The 20,525-nt window shown below is 36.4% G+C and overlaps 2 protein-coding genes across 7 annotated transcripts in view; one reads left to right on the top strand and one right to left on the bottom strand.

Annotated features, from left to right (window-relative positions):
* Nucleotides 1–3,405: 3,405 nt before the first annotated feature.
* LOC126976030 (mitochondrial import inner membrane translocase subunit Tim17-B) lies at nt 3,406–7,328 on the top strand. Of its 3 annotated transcripts, XR_007731817.1 has the most exons (6): nt 3,406–3,574; nt 3,785–3,948; nt 4,184–4,361; nt 4,852–5,072; nt 6,790–6,842; nt 7,131–7,328. XR_007731817.1 is itself a non-coding variant. In XM_050824178.1 (5 exons), the coding sequence occupies exons 2-4, from the start codon at nt 3,805–3,807 to the stop codon at nt 5,025–5,027; spliced, it is 498 nt and encodes a 165-aa protein (XP_050680135.1). In that variant the 5' UTR covers nt 3,406–3,574; nt 3,785–3,804; the 3' UTR covers nt 5,028–5,072; nt 7,131–7,328. The 3 variants fall into 3 exon arrangements, 2 of the variants coding, with proteins under 2 accessions (XP_050680135.1, XP_050680134.1); XM_050824178.1 differs by lacking the exon at nt 6,790–6,842; XM_050824177.1 differs by having other exon boundaries at nt 6,790–7,328.
* Nucleotides 7,329–10,667: 3,339 nt separating this feature from the next.
* The window catches only part of LOC126976013 (sarcolemmal membrane-associated protein), a 33,015-nt gene continuing 23,157 nt past the window's right edge, over nt 10,668–20,525 (bottom strand). The window contains exons 5-10 of one of the 4 annotated variants that reach the window (XM_050824154.1): nt 15,481–15,606; nt 14,819–14,920; nt 13,555–13,686; nt 12,653–12,817; nt 11,740–11,877; nt 10,668–10,884 (exon numbers count right to left, since the gene is read on the bottom strand). In XM_050824154.1, coding sequence (XP_050680111.1) covers nt 10,789–10,884; nt 11,740–11,877; nt 12,653–12,817; nt 13,555–13,686; nt 14,819–14,920; nt 15,481–15,606 — 759 coding nt within the window. In that variant the 3' untranslated portion in view covers nt 10,668–10,788. The remainder of the gene's footprint in view (nt 10,885–11,739; nt 11,878–12,652; nt 12,818–13,554; nt 13,687–14,818; nt 14,921–15,480; nt 15,607–20,525) is intronic. The other 3 variants (XM_050824153.1, XM_050824156.1, XM_050824155.1) reach the window with 3 other exon arrangements.

Raw genomic sequence — 20,525 nt, 5'->3', positions numbered from 1 at the left:
ATTCTGTGTATATAGTTAGAGTATGCAGAGCTAATATCACTTTATTTTTCGTCGCAATTCTGAGAATATCCTATAAAAACATATATCACTAGTACTTTTCCATAATCTATGATAGAAAGCTTTCATTTTCATATCACAAATTATTGTTTGTGTAATAGACGGGATATACTCTATGACGTGCAGTTTTTCGCGATTTTTTTGGGACGGATTGATCAAATATTGCATAAAGGAGTCCATAAAGAAACTGTAGAGCTGCGTCTATATCTTTGATTTTGTAAAGTTCGTTGAAATCAGTATCCGTTAGTAAACTATAAAGTTGATCAAAGTCGCCTTTTGCGAAATTCCAGTCTAAATTGCTATCTATATTTGTAAGATCAATTAAAAGTACTTCACTCCTAAATGGGTACTCTAATTCAATCATCAAGGGAGGATGGTGAGGGTCGGTCTTAGTGATCACCTCCTGCAGGGTAGCTTCCCTCACTCGTACGGCCTTACCCATGCCAGCACTGGTGAGCACCACATCTAATATTCTCTCATTCATATTGGTCACGCTATTATACTGATAAAGATTACAAAGACTTAGAAAACAATGAAAATAATTATTTACATTAACACTTGCGCTGTACAGATTCAAGTCTCCCAATATAATCACTTCACAACATGAAACCTTCGAGCAGATACGCTCCACACTATTAAACCAGTCAAAGTATATATCCTCACTAGTGCGTGGTGGCAAATAAATAACATTTATGTACACATATTTATCAGCAACTTTGATTCTCGCCCAGAGGTCTTCACAGTGTGCTGTCTCGTAACACAACATGCGTTCAACATTTAGGTAAGAGCGAGAAGCAAGAAGAACTCCCCCTCCTCCACGAGCTTCTCTATCTTTTCTTAATATCGACCAGTTTACACAGTCACATACCTCTGAATCATGAATTGATTTGTCTAAGTTGGTTTCTGTAGCAACTATATTAATATCGTCCAATATTATATACTGTGTGGAGGAATGTTGGATGGAATTGAAGAAGATTCAGTTTCCGACACTACCATGGAAAATTTTGTGATTGTAGGCAAGCGATAGCTGCCCAAAGAGTCCTGATGAACTTGCCATTCACAGCGCAGGAATAATGAAGATGATACTATTGTTAGATCTAGTCCATTTGGTCTCCAAGAATTAGTACCCACTGTAGTTGGTTGATCATTATTTAAGAGCATTAAGTCATTATCGTCCATTACATCCATGATGTCTCTACCTCTAGAATTGGTTCTATTACAACCCCAAATGGTATGGTGAGCATTAAAATCACTATCAATTAGTGGTTTTGGAATACTATGCAACAGTCTATTAAATTTAGATTTGTCAAAGTTAGGTACACTGTTGCCAGGACTATAAAAGCTAACAATTGAGATGTCTTTTTGTTTGTATTTAATTTTGATTGCTACATTTTGCAAGGAGTTATCAGAAAATGTTTCTAACTTTTGAAAATAAATGCCATTTCTAACAAAAATTGCTACACCAATGTGATCATTACCACAATCATTTCTTATTATTGTATAACCTCTGATAGAAAACTGTATATTTGGTTTAAGCCAAGTTTCTGATATAAGTGCTATGTGTATGTCCTGCTCATAGGTAGTAGGTTTTGAAGCTCAAGTCTGTTACTCAACAGACTTTGAGCATTCCACTGTACTATGTTGAGTTTGTGACAGTTGAATGTGACGTTTTATTTTTAATTTGTATGGTATCTTTAATAGCTGAACTAATTGCGTGTGAGCTAATGCTTTGATTCTGTGTTTTATTTAGGGTAATGACTTTGATTATTGATTAGGTTCATTGCTGCTGGATTGGACAAAATTAAATTAATGATGTCTTGTGTGTTCTCTGTCTTATTGAGTGATGGAAAGTTTGTTGGATGTTTAAATAAATCTGATAATGGTGTTTTACTTTTATTTTTACTATCCAATATCTTTTTTTGTTTTATAGGGCATTGACCTGATACTGCAAGATACAGATTTACAGTGTGCACATACTGCTTTGTCAATAGGTATAGAACATTCTTTATATGAATGATTTTCAGTGCAGATTGAGCAACGCTGAGCATTCTTACAGAATTTAGCCAAGTGGTCAAACCTAAGGCATCGGAAACACTGTTTAACTGGCGGCACATAAGGTCGCACTGGTAGACGCCACATCTTTAAGTGAACGTAATCTGGGAGTGAAGTAGATGACGCAAAGGTAATAATGACTGCCTGTGTAGGTTGTAATATAAAACCACTATCGGATTTGTTTTTTTTTCATTATACGCCAAACAGAAATATTTTTTTTTGTACTTGACAAAGATTTGAAAATTTTTTTGTTCGACATATCAATTGGTACGGAGGAAATCACTCCATACAATTCAGTGGCACCAGCTGGGATGGACGCCTTAATATTTTGTTACCTTAAAAATGTCGTGTTGTCTAGGAATGTATTAGCCAAATTGGGTCGTTCAAACACTACTCCTATCTTATATTTGTTGAGTTTCTTAAGATATTTAATGCCTTTAATGAAGCGCGATAAGTAGCTACTAAGAGTTAGCATGTCACGACTACCAAGTGGCTGTTCAGTGACAGTCTCTATGAAGACTATAAATTCATGACCGGCACCTGCGTCTTCCGGATATCGGCGACAATAGTCGGCCACCCTATATGGCAAATAAAAGTCCTCGTGGTCTTCCAATACTGTACGCGAATCTGAGTATTCGCTACTTTCAGAGGTGGAATCTAGAATAGACTCACCTTTATCTGTTCCGGCTTGGTTTTTTTCCGCCTTTTCGACATCTTTTAGCACAAACCTAAATCACTAAATATATATACTTTTACTTATAGTAAACAAATTAAATGATAAACATATATATATACTTAGATACTTTTCAAAAATATGAGGATTATATACAATATAATAGAAATATTTAATTGTATAGTTAAAAAGACCGCCCTAAGCGTTTAAGAGTTCCCGCGCTTTTTTTCCAGACCAAAGAGAATTTAATTATTTAACCACTACGTTCAGTTCAGACTAAAGAGGATGTAAAATGTAAATACAATTATTAAACAACGCAAAGAATATTTACTCTGCTGCGTAGGCAGAGTAAATCTGCTGCTTATCCTTTAATAAATAAATAATTATCATTACATGCTTTTCATTATTATGTATAATTCATTTACATTCCCAATCATCTGTTGAGTATGTGACATTATGTCATACGATTTAATTCCGTGAGGGGTAATTTTAATCATTATATTATTACTCGTATGACAACTCCTGAGACTACTCCTGCCAAAACTATTGCTATCTAAAAGGGGCACGCGGGAACGACTTCCATGAGTGTCAATATTCGCCTTTTTAGCTATTGGCTGGAAATAAATTATCCAAGAATATACTACTCTCTGATAAACTAATACGTAATATTTACATTTTTCATCCTCTTTGTAAATTACACAATAATGGACAGGGTGCATTCAATTTAAAACATTTGAAAAATCGTAAAAACTGTGTTAAAAATATAATTAATACCTTTGAACTTTATTTAAGGTAAGCTAAATTAACTTTTAGCTATACGTTGGTACATAGAAGAAATTAATGCTTTTGAGGTTAACATGAGTTCCAATTGATTGTTTATTGATTTTGATACTTTAAAAAATCTTAATTTTAGTTATGATAAGCAAATTTTGTGAACTTTGATTAGTTTCTACGTTAGTTGAGATATGATACACAGTACAATAATTCGTGATCTTGTTTAAGGACTTACATCATAAATTATAATGGATGAATATTCAAGAGAACCATGTCCATGGCGAATATTGGATGACTCTGGAGGTGCTTTTTTAATGGGAGCTATTGGAGGTGGCATATTTCATTCAATCAAGGGTTTTAGGAATGCCCCAGTAGGGTTTAATAGGAAAATGGTAAAATATTATATTTTAGTAGATTGCTATAATATTATAATTTTTGTAAATACTCGTCTTTCTGTTGGTCTTTCTATCTATATTAGCAGCTAATTTGTATTGAAAAAAATATACATTGATATATCTTATGACCCATAAAGTCTCACCAATATTGTGTACATTAAAATATAATGTTAATAGGAATATAAATATAAGATGTAGGAATTAAGTAGTTTATCAATTGATATCATTCCAGCTTGGCAGTTTAGCAGCAATAAAGGAAAGATCACCTATTGTAGGTGGCAGCTTTGCAGTATGGGGTGGCATGTTCTCAACAATAGATTGTTCTCTGGTCTACCTTAGACAGAAAGAAGATCCTTGGAACTCTATTATGAGTGGGGCAATTACAGGAGGCATTTTGGCTGCAAGAAATGGTATAGTAATTTTGTATTAATTCAATTTAGAGATTTCAAGTGTATTCACCTACAAACTATTTCTACAATTTATAAAAATGGTAACTGTTGAAAGTAACAGTGTTGATGTTTTTTTTTATGAAAATAAGGGATGAGACGAGCAGCACGTTAGCTGAAGGTAATTGATACACCCTACCCATTACAATGCAGTGCTGCTCAGGATTCTTCTAAAACCCAAAAATTCTGAGCTGCTGTCACCTTGAGACATAAGATGTTAAGTCTCATTTGCCCAGTAATTTCACTAGCTATGTATACTACTAGGCGCCATTGTGGTACCCATAATCTAGCCGGCTTCCGGTGCAAAGGAGCCTCCCAACCCACTGGTAAAATGATGTATTATTAGAAAGTTAAATATACATATATTTTATAGCTAATAGTCATTGACTGTATTATACATTACCGGTATAGTAGTGTATGTGAAAATAAATTACTTTAAGTATTCTTTTTGTAGGAGTGCCAGCAATGGCTGGCAGTGCATTGGTAGGTGGAGTTCTGCTGGCTTTAATAGAAGGCATTGGTATTATGTTCACAAGAATATCATCAGAGCAGTTCAAACCTCAGCAACCAATATTTGAAGATCCTTCTATCCTTGGGCAGAGCCAAGCACAGAATCCGACATACCAATAACATAATTCTTTTTGGACTAGACTAGGCAATATAATTTCAATACAGGTACAAATTGATATAACTTATGTGACATTTGTATGATTTGGTGATGAGGATCGTAGAACTCGATTTCAATTTTTATGTTAAGTATAGCTTACATCCTTACAGTTACTTTTTCACTTCAATCAATTGTTTTTTAATATTATTAATTGTACAGATTAGTATCTCAATTCTTAGTTTTAAAATTGTGAATAAATTGCACCTGTGATAATCTTCAGTGTTTGCACTGATTGCAAATGGATTCACATAAAAGCTGCTCTGTTGTGACTACCAACAGTACTTCAATTGAATCTTCTGAAGTAAATATTGATCCTGAAGACACTATATTACACACTTTTGATTATGTTGATTGAGGTGTTCATAAATCCAAATACAATAATTTTACATTGTTGTGTCGTGTTTAAGATTGAAACGTCACCAATGTTTGTATAAAAATTGGCTAATTTCATGACCTAAAATTGGATGTAATTCCAGAAAAATATTCCAAACCACAATCATGTTGAAATTGAGTTAAGAACATGAAACTGGTCACCAGATTAATATTAACGGACTGAAAAAAAAATGAAAGCCCTGCTGTCACTTTTTAAATGACATGACATAGTAGCCCAACCCACTTGTATGGAATACACTAATATTTATTAAACTTTAAACATGAATTCCTGAAAATGTGATGTTTGTGACTTGAAATGTTTTTCAGGAACATCCATCCAACTATAAACATTATAAAATTTGATCTGTTTGAAATTTGAGTACAATAAATTAGCCACATATGGTATCCTTAAAAAGCAAAACCCTTGTGAAGTTTCTTTTGTTTCCTTCGGAAAAGTTTCTTAGTTTAGTACAATTATTTTGGAATGTCAAGCTCTCGAATAAAAAAGTGAGATTAACTATCATACAACAGCAACAAATAACCCCAAAAATAAGTTCAAAGTTCAAATAAATTTAGAAACACTACATAATATATTAAAATAAATATTTGTATTGGGGATTGGGCATAGATAATTAATTGCTGGGTTGATTACTTCAAAGTTCTGCTTCAAATATCTTTCAAAGCTTGCAAACCTAATATTCTTCCTATGACAAGTATATTTGTTCAATAAATTAAAAACATCAATGCATTATAGTTGTTGGTAGGTAGTGCTATGTGATGACAATTCTCCCCAAAATTCACAATTCTTTGAAATGTATTTGCAGCCTATAACAGCTCATAGTCTGTAATGATAGTTTAGTCTCATATTGAACAATAAAGATGTGACAAAGCATTTATTATGTCAGCTACAATTTCATAAGTATAATTAATTATTATTTCATGAGGATCTGGCTTTTTTATAAGAATATAGCTTGAAATATGCAATTTAAAAAAATTCTCCAGCACTTGACATAATTTACTATCTTGCCGAATTCTTTTGAGGTACTGTAGGCATTTAAGAACAGATTAGATTATTTTTATTATTTTAGATGGTTATCCCATAATTCTATGTCAAATTAGTTCAGCTTAATTATTTGTTTCCATAAAGCTGAACATACTCTATGCAAATCAACTATAGAAGTATGTATATTTATGTGGGCATATTTAGCCAAGCCTCCATTCATTTTTTCTTGTATGTTGATGTGTGTAGTTGTTCATGTAACATATAGTTATGGGATGATTGATATGTACAAAAACAGAAATAAATGTATAAAAAATACTTGTTTTATTTATTTTTCATTTACATTATTTCAGGTGGTGGTTTCAACAACAAAGATAATAATTATTATTACCATATTAACATAATTGCAAGTATAACAATTTTGATTTGAATAAAATACTTCTAGTACAAATGGCAATACATTGTAATTAGACAAAAATATTGACATTCAATTTATTTGTGATGAGACGAGACAGGCATACAATAATTATTCACAGCAATTCTTAGTAATAAAATTCTATCTACACACACTGTAATCTTTATAAACACTAAAAGGAATATATGTGTAGATAACAAAATGGGACAATGTAATGATAGAATACCAGCTTTATATTTCTAAATGAATTATACTTAAACCAATTTTTTTGTTCAACAGATCTGTTTGTTTTGGCTGATAAATGATGTAACACAAGCAACTTTTTAAACAATTACATCTATTGAAAGAAACTGGCTAATCATATACCAAGAACTTTGACTTATAAATTAACAAAGGAGCAGACAATTGATATTTAATATAATATAAAAGAAAGCTATGATTATGCAAATTAATAAATATACGTTAGTTAAAAGATAATGAACGAAAGTATTTATTATGTATGCTGCATATGATCTGATCGTTTCTGTGATGCATTTTCTCCAGTTTGCCTTATTTCTTTAATGACTTGAGCGAGTACATCAGGGTTTACTCCCAATTCACAAAGTCTTATGCATATTGTCAATGATTCAGAATCCAAACCAGTATTTAGGAGTTGTGATATTTGATATAACATTTGAAAAGCTTCACGCGCCTGTCCAATTTGTGCGTTTTTCTCAGAAGTCATTTTAATAATTTGGAATCTATATACTATGGTTTTAAAACAGCACTAAAATTTTATCAGACCTATAGTCTGTCCGTTACTATAGTCCGCTGTAGCCTTAGATAGGAACAATTAATAAATTTACATTACATTAACAGAATAATATTATTATCCTTGAAATGTCAAAACGGTTTATTTTTTTTTATTCTTTATCTGCCACTGTGCAGACTTTTTTATTCTTCTTCACATAGATGGTAAAGGCAGAGCCATGCAGCCAACGTCAAAAATATATATATTTTTTTCTAAATTTAATTTTCTTTACGGTTCTGCATTCTCGAATCTAATTTCAATTTTTATGATATGGCGTGTGGCTGCGGACCAGTCGGGTGCAAATTATTTCGCCAATGACGAGTGGAATTAAAGGTTATGAATGGTTGATGATAGCTGGGAATTTTGATTGAATTTGAAATCCTTTAATTTGGATAATTTACAAGTTTAGCAGGTTTTTTAAAGTATTTTGTTATTTTATAGGGTAAGTGTCTAGCCTGGATGAATATTATTTTCAGCCTATACTTGCAATTACTGTCAAAAAAAGGTGGGGCTGCCAGGTCTAGCTGAACAACTTCCTTATGATTCACGGAGGAGACTTATGACTTATGAGTACCTAAATTAGCAGATTCAATGTTTTTCTCTGATCCACTACTAATTAACATTAATAGGCAAGTCACCAAATGTACTACGCTCATCAGATGCTAAAGATTACCATGCTCCCTAAAAAGTTTTTCGGTTGCAATACCAATCAATTGATTAAAAAAAAGTGTGTGTGTACTTATGTAAACACGCAAGATGTTATACTTATTTATCCTAACGAAGCAAACATTATTAAAATGATTTATTCCTCGTGCTATTCCACGTTTGCAGAAAGAAGAATTTTGTAAAAATCTTGGCAAAGATGGCTTTGACAATTAATTATTAAATAGTGAATACGGCTGTATGGGCTTGAATCCTTTGCCTGTCCTAATAATGGACGAAGAAACCAAAAATAACGAATGTCACAAACGTCAGACCCACCTTACAAACTTCAACCTGTTATTTTTGTGTTACAGTGATGCGCGTGATCAATTTTATTCATCGTAATGTGTTACTTTTAACTTTAACTAAAGGTGTCTTTCACTTTTTAAAGATCACTTTATCAATATTCAGATCGTTAAAAGCCTATCTTTGGAAGGTCTCTGGTCTGTTGAAACTGTATAAAAATAACGTCAACTTGTGTAAATGGAGTACAAAGAAAAGAGGCTTTTTAAGTTTACGGGTATAATAAGAGTCAATCATGGACTTTTTGATATAGGGTATGTTCCGATATTCACTGCGAGCACTGCACAGTGCTATCACTGTAGAAAAATTCGTTCCGTTATGGACTGCCAGTATACTGCCGCAGTACCATAGGGACGTGACGTGACGTCATAAATCGCCGCCATATTCTACTGTGAGCACTGGCGTTTTCGAGGTAAGGTACTCGCAGTACTTTGATCATGTGATCAGTCAAAACCACTCGAGTGCCTAAAATATTAATTAAAATATTTTTAATTTGACAGTACTGCAACAAAAGTTTTTTTAATGAACTAGAAAACTTTACTTCACTCATTTGAATGCTGTGTCAAAAAGTGCGGCTGACAGTATACGGGATTGCGTTCCGTTTTAAATAGTAACCAGTATAACTGGCTATGAAGGAACGGCTTCACAGTATACTAAATTGACGTCACACTGTACAGTGGTCGCAGTGCATATCGGAACATACCCTAGTGACGTGTCGCTACTATAATATGACAGCGGCTAGGTTACCATTTAGTAATTTGAAAACTGACATTTTGATTTTAGTTGATCTCGTTTAGATTTCGTTTCTCGTAAAGATAAAAGACGTATTTGATATAGGGTAATAATGTTGTTTGTTACTATAATCCTTCTCACTAAAACAATATATCTTGCCATCACGATATCAAATCTTTCCATCAATATTTTGCGTTTCTTACATTTTTTGTATCGAAATCCAACGGCCTTCAAAATCCTCGTAAAAGAACTTTCCCCACCGAAGAATAATCCAGCTTCCTTCAGTGATTGCACTAACTTTTTTCTTGTTGGATACTCCTCCCGTAAATAGTAGCCGTACACACAGGTTTTGCTCGTTTTCTCGTTTTTGGTGTGTTAAGTTTATTTCTTCTGTGCCAGTCTCGCTCTCCTTCGCCCATATCGACGAAATCCACAACAAAAGGCGTAAACAGAGTCCAAATTAACGAGCAAGGGTCAACAGTAATGCAGTATCAATATCCGAAATCCAAAGCCAGGTCAAAACTATATCACAATCGGACTACACTTACAATTTGTACTTTTCGAAGCAACGTGAAGTCGCAACTGCTTTGTTTTGTATTGAGCATTGACGCGAGTTTGCCGGAGGTTGTAGTTGTGCTGGCCAGCGATGCTATGTGACGATCGAATTAGATTTCATTTTTAAAAAAAAATAATTTCGATAAACAAATGCCGTGTTTTGTGGTGAATAAGTACACCAATAATTATAAAAATAAAAAATAAATGTTCGCGGGACCCTAATATAGTTTAGAAATCAATGTAATAAATAAATTTTGTGTCCTAAAATTACATATTCGATAAATTTTTATGCACGTCATTTGCTTCTTCAATGTAATTATTAAATAATACGAAACTTCATGAGTGGACAAACGTCAAAGCGGCCATCATAGCGTGTCGTACGTATAGGTACTATCGATCTTTCGTCAGGCAGTTCGTTGCTCCATAGAAAATTATTGGTAAGATGAAAACGCCCTTAACAATAAAATTGGTATAAAATCATACCTGTATAAACTAACTAAATAAACCAAGATTATGCACAATGATTACAAATAGACATTTTGATTACGATTTGTTTATTCGGACGTATTATAGCGTTTCCCGCGTTTATTTGCAAGGGTGCAGTGTTGACAGCTGCGATATAGTCAACATTTTGCATATTCTTGGTTTACTCTCAGGTATAACTTTATACCTAGTTTATTTGTAAGGCCGTAAGGGTTAATTATTTATTATAAAAGTAAAGGAAAGAATAGTAATGAAAAGAAGTTTTTTATACATTATTTATTTAAAAAATAAGTCGATTTTAATTATAAACAGATATTCGAATAGATAAACGTACGCAGTCTTATACAATTTGAAGAAATCCAATACAAATCACTAGCTGGTGGGGGCTGGGGTGTTAATAGATTCCTTCAAACGTTCGTTTTCTGCGACCAATGCTTTAACCCTCAGGTCATACTTCTCCCGTAATTCCTGAAAATATAAGGAGCTTTTAGTTTAAAACAAATTAAAATAGAATTTTGAATTATTACTTTCTATGACTAAACTAAATTGTTCAATGATCCGATATTTATTTCATCACCACCGGTATTTAAAACACACAATTTTCCTGTCGAAATAAGTTGGTTTTTTGCTGCATAAATGCGTTACCCCATAATATTATGTTTCATGGTAACAAGGACAATTATTATTGTGATGCCACAAAAATTTAGGGATTTTCAAGAATACTAAGCGGCACTGCACTGTTTTTTTTTTTAATTTATTTCTTGACTTTAGGTGTTAGTCCTTCAGTTGGAATAATACATTTGGTGCACTGTCTTCTGTCAATGCTGCCACTTTTTTTTCATAAAAAAATAGTATTATTTATAAAATTTGATATTATAATAAATATACTTGAATAAACTATTTAAGTATTGAATAAAGATCTCGATCGATCTTGTAGTTCTCCAAAAACATGACGTGTAAAACAAAACAAAATAAATAACTTATTGTTTAGTTAATTAATGTCGATATGCAATGAAATTGTAATAAGTTACCCCGACGTTTTTTTATGACAATAAGGGACGAGACGAGCCCTGCCCATTACAACGCGGTGCCGCTCAGGATTATTGAAAAATCCAAAAATTCTGAGCGGCACTACAATTGCGCTGTCTCCTTAAGTCATAAGATGTTACGTCTCATTTACCCAGTAAATTCACGGCGCCCTTCCCTGACCGAAACACAATAATGCTTACACATTACAGCTTCACGGTAGAAAAAGGCGCCGTTGCGCCCATAATCTAGCATCCTGTGCAAAACAACCTCCCACTGGTAAACTTGTCACGTTACCTTGAATATGGCAAGTTGCTTTTCGTACTCCTTGCGTAGGTCATCGTTGAGGGACGAGCTGGTCTCCGCTCGCTTCAGTACGAGCCCGTGTCGCTCTTTCTCTGCCGCGAAACGAGCTTCCATCGCTTGCAAACGATCCTGACAAATTCTTATCTATTTAGTTTTGTATGTGAATAGAAAAAATGAACGACCATTTCTAGGATTTGGGATTACCAATGTGTCAAACAGCAGTAAAATACAAGCATGATTCAAAACTGTCTTTAAATATTTTTATATTAAATATATATAAGAGATTTCCACGTATATAGTCACTCATCACGATATCTCTGGAACCATAAGGCGTAGAGACTTGAAATTTGGTAGGAATATTCCTTTCGCCGAGTGGAGGTCAGCTAAGAAATTTACGAAATTCTACCCGCAAGTTTTTTTTATTATAAACAGAACAACGTCTGTCGGGGCAGCTAGTATTACATAAACCGAAAACTAACTATTATTTTTTATCTGTGTGCCATGCTTCGAAAAGGTGGTTAGAGAATGTTCCTATAATATCGTACGTTGAATAAATAATTGCAGCATTTGTTTCACAAATACTTGGATCAAGATCTAAAAGATCATTAAAGTCAAAAATACTTTAATGACATAAAATGACACGTCAACGTGGAATCATTAAAAATACAAAGTTTATACATATATATTTTAAAAATAATGCAATCTATTTAAATAAGACAAGATTGAGCCTAACATTTATAAAAAGTAATAACTATAATACTATTTAATTCCATATGGTAATGTCGTTTACGTAATCATTAATATAAGACCAAGACTTCGACATGAGTCTGCGTTTAATAAATGATTTAAATTTGTTTATTGATAATTCAGTTACGGTTTTGGGTAATTTATCGTAGTATCGTACCTCCATAGCTTTGACTTCGGAGTTCCTGATGGTGAGAAGATCCTTGGTTATGACGTTGATGTCCTTGAGCGACTGCACTTGTGTAGTCAGCGCCTGAATCTGTAGTTCCTGGTTCTTCACCATCTTCGTTTTATCGAAAATCATCCCGCGGGCTTTACTCAGCAACTGAAATGGCAATAATTGAAAATGGCAAACCCAACGATCCATTTAACATATTCTTAGAATAAAGGAAATGTATATATTAGTCCGTCGAACGAGCGTAGCAATATACATAGGAGCAGGAATTAAAAATAATCTCAATGACCGTGCTAATAAAAAACTAAGAACTTATAATATGGATGTATAGTTAATTATACAAATGATTTCAGTTTTCTTTAGTGTTAAATCCGCCAATATTTGTTTTTAAAAACAATTCGACACGTGTTTCGCCTCTACACGAGGCATCCTCTGGACGTGTTGTCTCGTGCCAGATTTTGGCTGATCTGAGGATGCCTCGTGTAGATTTTTGACAATTTTGGAAAAAACTTCGTGAATGTGTGAAGTGGTAGATACTTTGGCCGTACGCAGAGGAGAAGACTTTGAGCTTTTGATGATGACGAGGAAAATACGGGGTAAAAAGACCTAGAGGCCGTAGTCCGATACGGTGGTCGGATCATATTTCCGAAAAAATGTTTAACAGCAACAAACAGTTATCCAACATTTGTGTTTCGACCGCGCTTTAAATACAACGCCACGCAATGACAACGTGTTCAAATAACAGCATATCCAAACTTCAAAAGGACGGAATGTCGTATTTCAGGTAAATACCCCGGCATTTCATCATCCTCAGCATTTACATTTAATAAATTATGATGCCTCTTTAGAAATTAGTAATTGTTTGGGTTACAACGAAATATGTTTACCTCTTCATGCTGCACCTTGATACTGTCAATCATCTCCTGGTTCTTGCCGCCAGGTTTGGACAACGCTGCCTGCAGCTCTGTCTCAAGATTCTTAACCCTCGCCTTCAGCAGTTCAATTTCCTCTTCACGGACCTGGTGATTTCAAGGCATTTATAGAATTTGATTTAATATTTTTATTTTATGGAAAAGGAGGAAAAACGAGCGTATAGGAATCAGGAGCGTTGCCGGCATTGAAAGTGGGTGTACGTGCGTTTTTTGAAGGTACCATGTCGTATCGTACCGGAATCACAGCATAAAGAAGCTCATTCCACAGATGCGCCCATTCTTCTCAGGTCTGAGACAGTCTCTTTTGAATGGGTGGTAGATTTTGACGTTCAATAAGTGATTTTAAATCCTATTTTGAATAAAAATATTTGAATATGAATATGGATGTTGTACTTCAAAGAAATTTCCTTGAAAACCGCACTGTGGAGGAACGCCACACATCCAGATGGTGGGGATGATATCCTAATTTGTGGTGTGTCGTGCGAAGGTGGAATTCGGCGGTAGAAATCAGGTCAAACAGCAACTGTGGAACAATCTCCGTGATAAATTCGGTAGAAGACACACAATGAAGCGACGTCGCATCGCAACGGCAGGTGAACGAGCCGTTCATCGAGACCCACTCCGACAGTTAGATCAGCTATGCGTTACACGCGGTCAAATGGTTCGAGCTGATACAGGGCTGTGCCAGACCAGATATGAGAGCAATACTCCATATGTGGTCGATCAAGTATTGCCGTGCTCTATCTATGACGACGACGCGAGCTTCTTAAAAGCCTGCTGCCTTCCTGAAGCCAGATGACCACGGAATGTGCAATCGCTCGAGATTTGGAGACCCAGTATTCCGATATTAGGCGAGGCTGAGGGACGAATGGGTTTTTTTTATGGTAAACGCGCAAACTTGATTCTTCTGGGGGTTAAATTGATCAAGGATCATTTTACCCCATTTCGCGACCTTCTCAAGAGAGGACTCGATAGAAGGCACAAGTTCTTTCCGGCACTGGTCGACGGTTTCCCGAAAGAGACCTGCATGGCCGGTATGTACGGCATCACCAGTACTGTCGTCCGCTACTATTTGAAACAGAGCAAACGACCATCTGATAAATCTGCCCCGAAATTCTTCGATGGAGAGACTGCTCTCCATAAATGATGCTGAGATTCATCTGCCTGAAATTTACACTTAGGTTCATAATTGAAAATATTAATTGTTAAAAATACTCACTTTGAGTTGCAATCGGAGTCCATCCTCGCTCCGTTCACTCTTAACCGTCTCTAACGCGTCGATCTTCTTCAACAATTCTTGCTCTCTCTGCTGCCAGCTCTCCTGCACACAATACGATATACGTTTCAATAAATATGGAAGATTATCCACCAAAGCGGAAGGCAATAGTTGTTAATTTAGTTTGTGATAACTTTTGTATTGTGACTTACTTAAGTCTCCAGTCTCCACGGTTATAGACAATCATTTTCATCTGTAGGAGGAACAAATCCTTTGCAGCGGATTATTAAATCAATGGTGCTTTTGCATGAGATATGAATAAACGTTAAACATCATTGTAATTCGTAAATAATCACAATTCGTAACAAGATCTCCAATTGTTTGCCTAGTTTTACTATTTTACTAAGGTTTTTAATACACAAATTTAATAAAATAATATACTTTTGTTATTACACAACACAACTGACACATGTGTTATCTGATGCTATGAATGCTACGAAGTTAAATATCCACTGTACAAATCATTATAAATTTCACAGTACAGAAATATGTTTGTGGGAAATCCCCGCGTTATGCCCGTGTTATACGCGGGATTGAAATCGCATAACTATAGTTCCCACGAAGTTCCCATCTATGTATTATTGTAAACTGGCTGTAGTACTTACAGTGTCATATAACACAGGCGCACTGTCACCCTCAGCCTCAGTGTCTACGGGTTCCTGCTTAATCCGAAGCTCCGCTGTTTCTCTCACCGTCGCTGCCACATCGGTTTCGATATCGGATGCTGCTCCCTGCATGCGTAACCTCATAATTAGTGACATTTTTGGAAGAAGAGGAAGACAAGGGATATCGAGAGACAGAGCTTTATGAGCTGTTTATGAAAACAATGTAAAACCGAAGGAAATTGCTGTTATTAGCAGGGTTAGACACAACGATTCCGTGAGCCGATGGCAAAAATCCTCGTGATATATTTGCGGGTTATGTTCTCTTGCTTAATTAATTTATACGTCTAATAATCTATAAGTCGAAAAAAATGCGGCGAACTGTTAAGGCGCGGACTGACTAGGATTGTAAACCCTACAACCAACTCAACAATTTTTGTGTTGATCATGTTGCTTAGCTGCAAATGGGCATTTATTTTACTGATTTTCTTTTGTTTATTCAAAATTTACATATTATATTGAAAATTGTTCGGTTTAAGTTTTATAAAAGTACTAATTCTATTAAATTCTTTAAAAAAAAAGAATGTTGTTATAGCTGAAAATTCGGAGATTTAAGATATCTCTCTTGTTGTTATGTAACTTATGAAATGTTAGTAGAGTATAGTTATAGTTCAGATCACGTCGGACAGGATATCAAATTTCAATGAAGCCAATTTGTTTATACAAATTAGTCATGACTTGCTTGTTGGTTCCTTTGATTCACTGACCTCTACTATATACCCATTGGACTGGCCTTTGTCAAACTATTTACAAAAAAAAATTGTGTACTTTATAACGTTGATTCTTGAAGTATGAATAAAACGAAAAACGAACGAAATTAATTCAAAATGCAAAAATACTTCAGAGTATCGCAGCCATTTGTATTATACGTAAAAATTAGTTCTGTGGAGGCTCGCGAGTGGGGCTTCAAATAGGTACAAAAATTTTGGTGTCAAACTTATGGAACAGCCTGTCCAGTGGTATCTTTATATATATATATATATATATTTCTTGTGTGCGTGTGTATGTCGTGTGTTCCAGTGAATTTGAGATTGGTGTGTGTCGTCAGGTGGATTCGAGAATGGTTTAGATTCACAATTAAACTACCTCCTAAACGGCTGCCCGATTTTGATGATTTTTTTTGTTTGTTTCAGTGAATTTGAGATTGGTTTAATTCTCAATTCCGTCCATATAATATAATTCTCCTGCTCATGTGTAAATTAGTGAAATCCTCCTAACGGCTGGACCGATTTCAAATTTAAGACGTGTGTACAGGACATCGTCTGTTGGGTCTACTAGTTTATATATATATATATATATATATATATTTGTATATCCTTCTAGCAATGGGCAGTCTCATTCATTAATGTGTAACAGATAATTCGCGAAGATATGAGATGGATTAGGATACGTAGTTTAATGATCTTATAGTCAACACAAACAAGACTGTCCAGTTCAGTCTTTTCATATAATAACTTCTTTATTATTTACTAGAAACAATTCGCGTTGATACTTATTGCATATTGAATACAATCTTTGTAATTGGATGCCGGCTAGATTATGGGTACCACAACAGCGCCTATTTCTGCCGTGAATCATTATGTGTAAACATTATTGTATTTCGTTTTGAAGGGCGCCGTAGCTAATGAAATTACTGGGCAAATGAGACTTAACATCTTATGTCACAAGGTGACGAGCGCAATAGTAGTGCCGGTCAGATATTTTGGGGTTTTCCAAGAATTCCGAGCGGCACTGCATTGAATGGGCAGGGAGTATCAATTACCATCAGCTGAACGTCCTGATCGTCTCGTCACCTATTTTCATTAAAAAAAAAATAACGATTTGAGCATATTTTGCAGCACCAAAAGACCTAGTGGCTGGCATAAAGGAGACTACCTTATAGATCTAATTTAAAAGTTATAACGATATAATATTAGACAAGCTTACAGCACGATTTTCATAATCTTTCACTCGAGACCTCATTGCAGTCATTAGAGAATCACCATTAACATTATCATATGGCATCATGGTACTGTTTTTCCATTAATTACGGCTTGGTATGATTTTTTATAATTCACATTATATACAAAAAGAAAACGTCATTAATTTGAACCAAACATTTCATAACAAGTTTAAAACCAACGATCAAAGAGTATAATAATATATAGGGGATATGCCAACGATACTTTCAGTGTCAACAGCGTATAAACACGTTACTTTTTTATGTCGTGTCATCTGAGTCTGAAGGCCAGTTTGGCAAAACCTTAGATTATTTATACGTTTAGATAGTCTCTTTCTTTTTTTTTTGGAATAGGAGGACAAACGATCGTACGGGTCACCTGGTGTTAAGTGATCACCGCCGCCCACATTCTCTTGCAACACCAAAGGAATCACAAGAGCGTTGCCGGACTTTAAGGAAGGTGTACGCGCTTTTTTTTTAAGGTATCGTATCGTCCCGGAAACACCGCACAAGGAAGCTCATTCCACGGCTTCGTAGTACGAGGAAGAAAGCTCCTTGAAAACCGCACTGTGGAGGACCGCCACACATCCAGATGGTGGGGATGATATCCTAACTTGTGGCGTGTCGTGCGAAGGTGGAATTCGGCGGCAGGAATCAGGTTAAACAGCTCTTCGGAACACTCCCCGTGATAAATAAGCTGTTAGATAACCGATAATAACAGGCCAGGAATATTATCAGTTTAGTGTGCCTGATAAGCTTCGTCTTACACTCGCGATTTGTATTTTTTTTTATGTAATAGGAGGACAAACGAGCGTACGGGTCACCTGGTGTTAAGTGATCACCGCCGCCCACATTCTCTTGCAACACCAGAGGAATCACAAGAGCGTTGCCGGCCTTTAAGGAAGGTGTACGCGCTTTTTTTGAAGGTACCCATGTCGTATTGTCCCGGAAACACCGCACAAGGAAGCTCATTCCATAGCTTTGTAGTACGAGGAAGAAAGCTCCTTGAAAACCGCACTGTGGAGGACCGCCACACATCCAGATAGTGGGGATGAAATCCTAACTTGTGGCGTGTCGTGCGAAGGTGGAATTCGGCGGCAGGAATCAGGTTAAACAGCTCTTCGGAACATTCCCGTGATAAATGCGGTAGAAGACACACAATGATGCGACGTCTCTACGCAACGCTAAAAGATCCAGCCGTTCACAGAGCACTGAGTCCCGACAATTCGAGCTGCTCTACGTTACACGCGGTCAAATGGATCGAGCAGATACTGGGGTACGCCAGACCAGAGATGACAGCAATACTCCATGTGTGGCCGCGCTTTGTAGAGCCCTAGAATGTGGGCCGGCTTGAAGTATTGCCGTGCTCTATTGATGACGCCCAGCTTCATCGAAGCCAATTTGGCTTTGCCCTCCAGATGGCCACGGAATTGGCAATCGCTCGAGATTTCGAGACCCAGTATTCCGATACTAGGCGCGGCTTTAAGAGAAGTGTTCTCGAAGAGCGGTGATACGACAAATGGGGTTTTTTTTAGTGGTAAACGCGCAAACTTGAGTCTTCTGGGGGTTAAATTGGACAAGGTTAAATTTACCCCATTCCTCGACCTTCCCGAGAGAGGACTCGATAGAAGACACAAGTTTCTCCCGGCACTGGTCGACGATTTCCCGAGAGAGACCTGCATGGCCCGTGTATACGGCATCACCAGTGCTGTCGTCCGCATAGCAATGTATGTTGGAGGTGTCCAACATATCATTGATATGCAGAAGAAACAGCGTAGGAGATAGCACACAGCCTTGGGGCACTCCAACATTCACGGGCTTCGGTTTCGAGCAATATCCGTCGACAACGACCTGTATGCTACGCCCAATGAGGAAGCTGGAGGTCCACTTGCACAAGCTCTCGGGAAGCCCAAATGATGGAAGTTTTGAGAGGAGCGCCTTGTGCCATACACGATCAAAGGCCTTCGCTATATTCAGGATAACTGCCAGATCTTCCCCCTTGCTTTCAATAGCCGCCGCCCATCTATGTGTTAGGTATACCAGAAGATCACCTGCCGACCGTCCATGGCGATTAAATTGGAGTGAATTCCCCTGATATTGCAAAAGTCCACGTTGAGCGTGGAGCGGGGTGCCGTGGTGTTTCTGCCTCGGTCATGCGCGGTTCTGTGCCCACCCCAGAATACGAAGGGCAGCCCGAGCGAGAGTGCTCGGGGAGGGATTCTCCGGCTCTGGTAGAGCCGGTACCCTCCTGGGCTAATATCTCTTTATGGACCGCTCTCATATTTTGTTGGGGGGAGGGGGTGGGGGTAAGGGATGGCCTCCGGTCCTCGACACTAACCTATGCGAAACATAGCGGCACTAGGCCGCTACTTCACGCCGGTATTCTGTGCGAGTGTGGTAATTAACCCGGACGAGTCTGGCCCGATTGTGCTGACGTCATAAGACGGCAGCGCGACTCTCCCACTTCTAAAAAGCCCTTAGTCGCCTCACGACACCCATGGGCCTGGGACTCCCCTATTCTTTTTACGCCCGGGGAAAGTACAGGGCAAAATGTATGACATTTTGTGTAAGTGTGCATGATTTGCTCAAAATAAGTTAATTCTAAACTCAATTTTTTGTTACAAAAAATGATCTGTTTGATCTGAACAGCCATTGTAAAATACTCTATGGAATAAAAAGAGTGGCTCTTGAGTTTCTTGTATATTCTTCTCAAGAGCTCTACTTTTCCGAACTTAAGGTTTCAGTAATTTAAAAGATATATTTATTGTGACTATTCAAAAGTGCTTAGTTTAAGCCTAAGTGAACAAAGTTTATTTGACTTTGACACCAGGTGACTTCGATAAACAAAACAAATCACAAACAGGGCACCTAAATGGCGTGTCAAAGAAGGTGTTGAAAATACTGGTCAAATAAAGTTTTTGAATTCCATGAGCCTCATTAATCTATATAATTTGGCATCTAGATCCAAAGACTAATTTGAACTGCTATTGTACTATGGAGGGGAGAGGTAAGGAGAATAATCTGTGTATATGAAAAAGTGTCCGTCAAA

Source organism: Leptidea sinapis, chromosome 39 (assembly GCF_905404315.1).
Source record: "Leptidea sinapis chromosome 39, ilLepSina1.1, whole genome shotgun sequence".
NCBI classification, from domain to species: domain Eukaryota; kingdom Metazoa; phylum Arthropoda; class Insecta; order Lepidoptera; family Pieridae; genus Leptidea; species Leptidea sinapis.
This window is presented reverse-complemented; position numbering and strand designations above follow the sequence as displayed.

Excerpts from the sequence above, each read along its gene's own strand:
- LOC126976030 (XM_050824178.1), top strand. The coding sequence starts at position 3,805 with ATGGATGAATATTCAAGAGAACCATGTCCATGGCGAATATTGGATGAC. Across the intron at positions 3,949-4,183 it reads TAGGGTTTAATAGGAAAATG|CTTGGCAGTTTAGCAGCAAT; the intron begins GTAAAATATTAT and ends ATATCATTCCAG. Across the intron at positions 4,362-4,851 it reads CATTTTGGCTGCAAGAAATG|GAGTGCCAGCAATGGCTGGC; the intron begins GTATAGTAATTT and ends TTCTTTTTGTAG.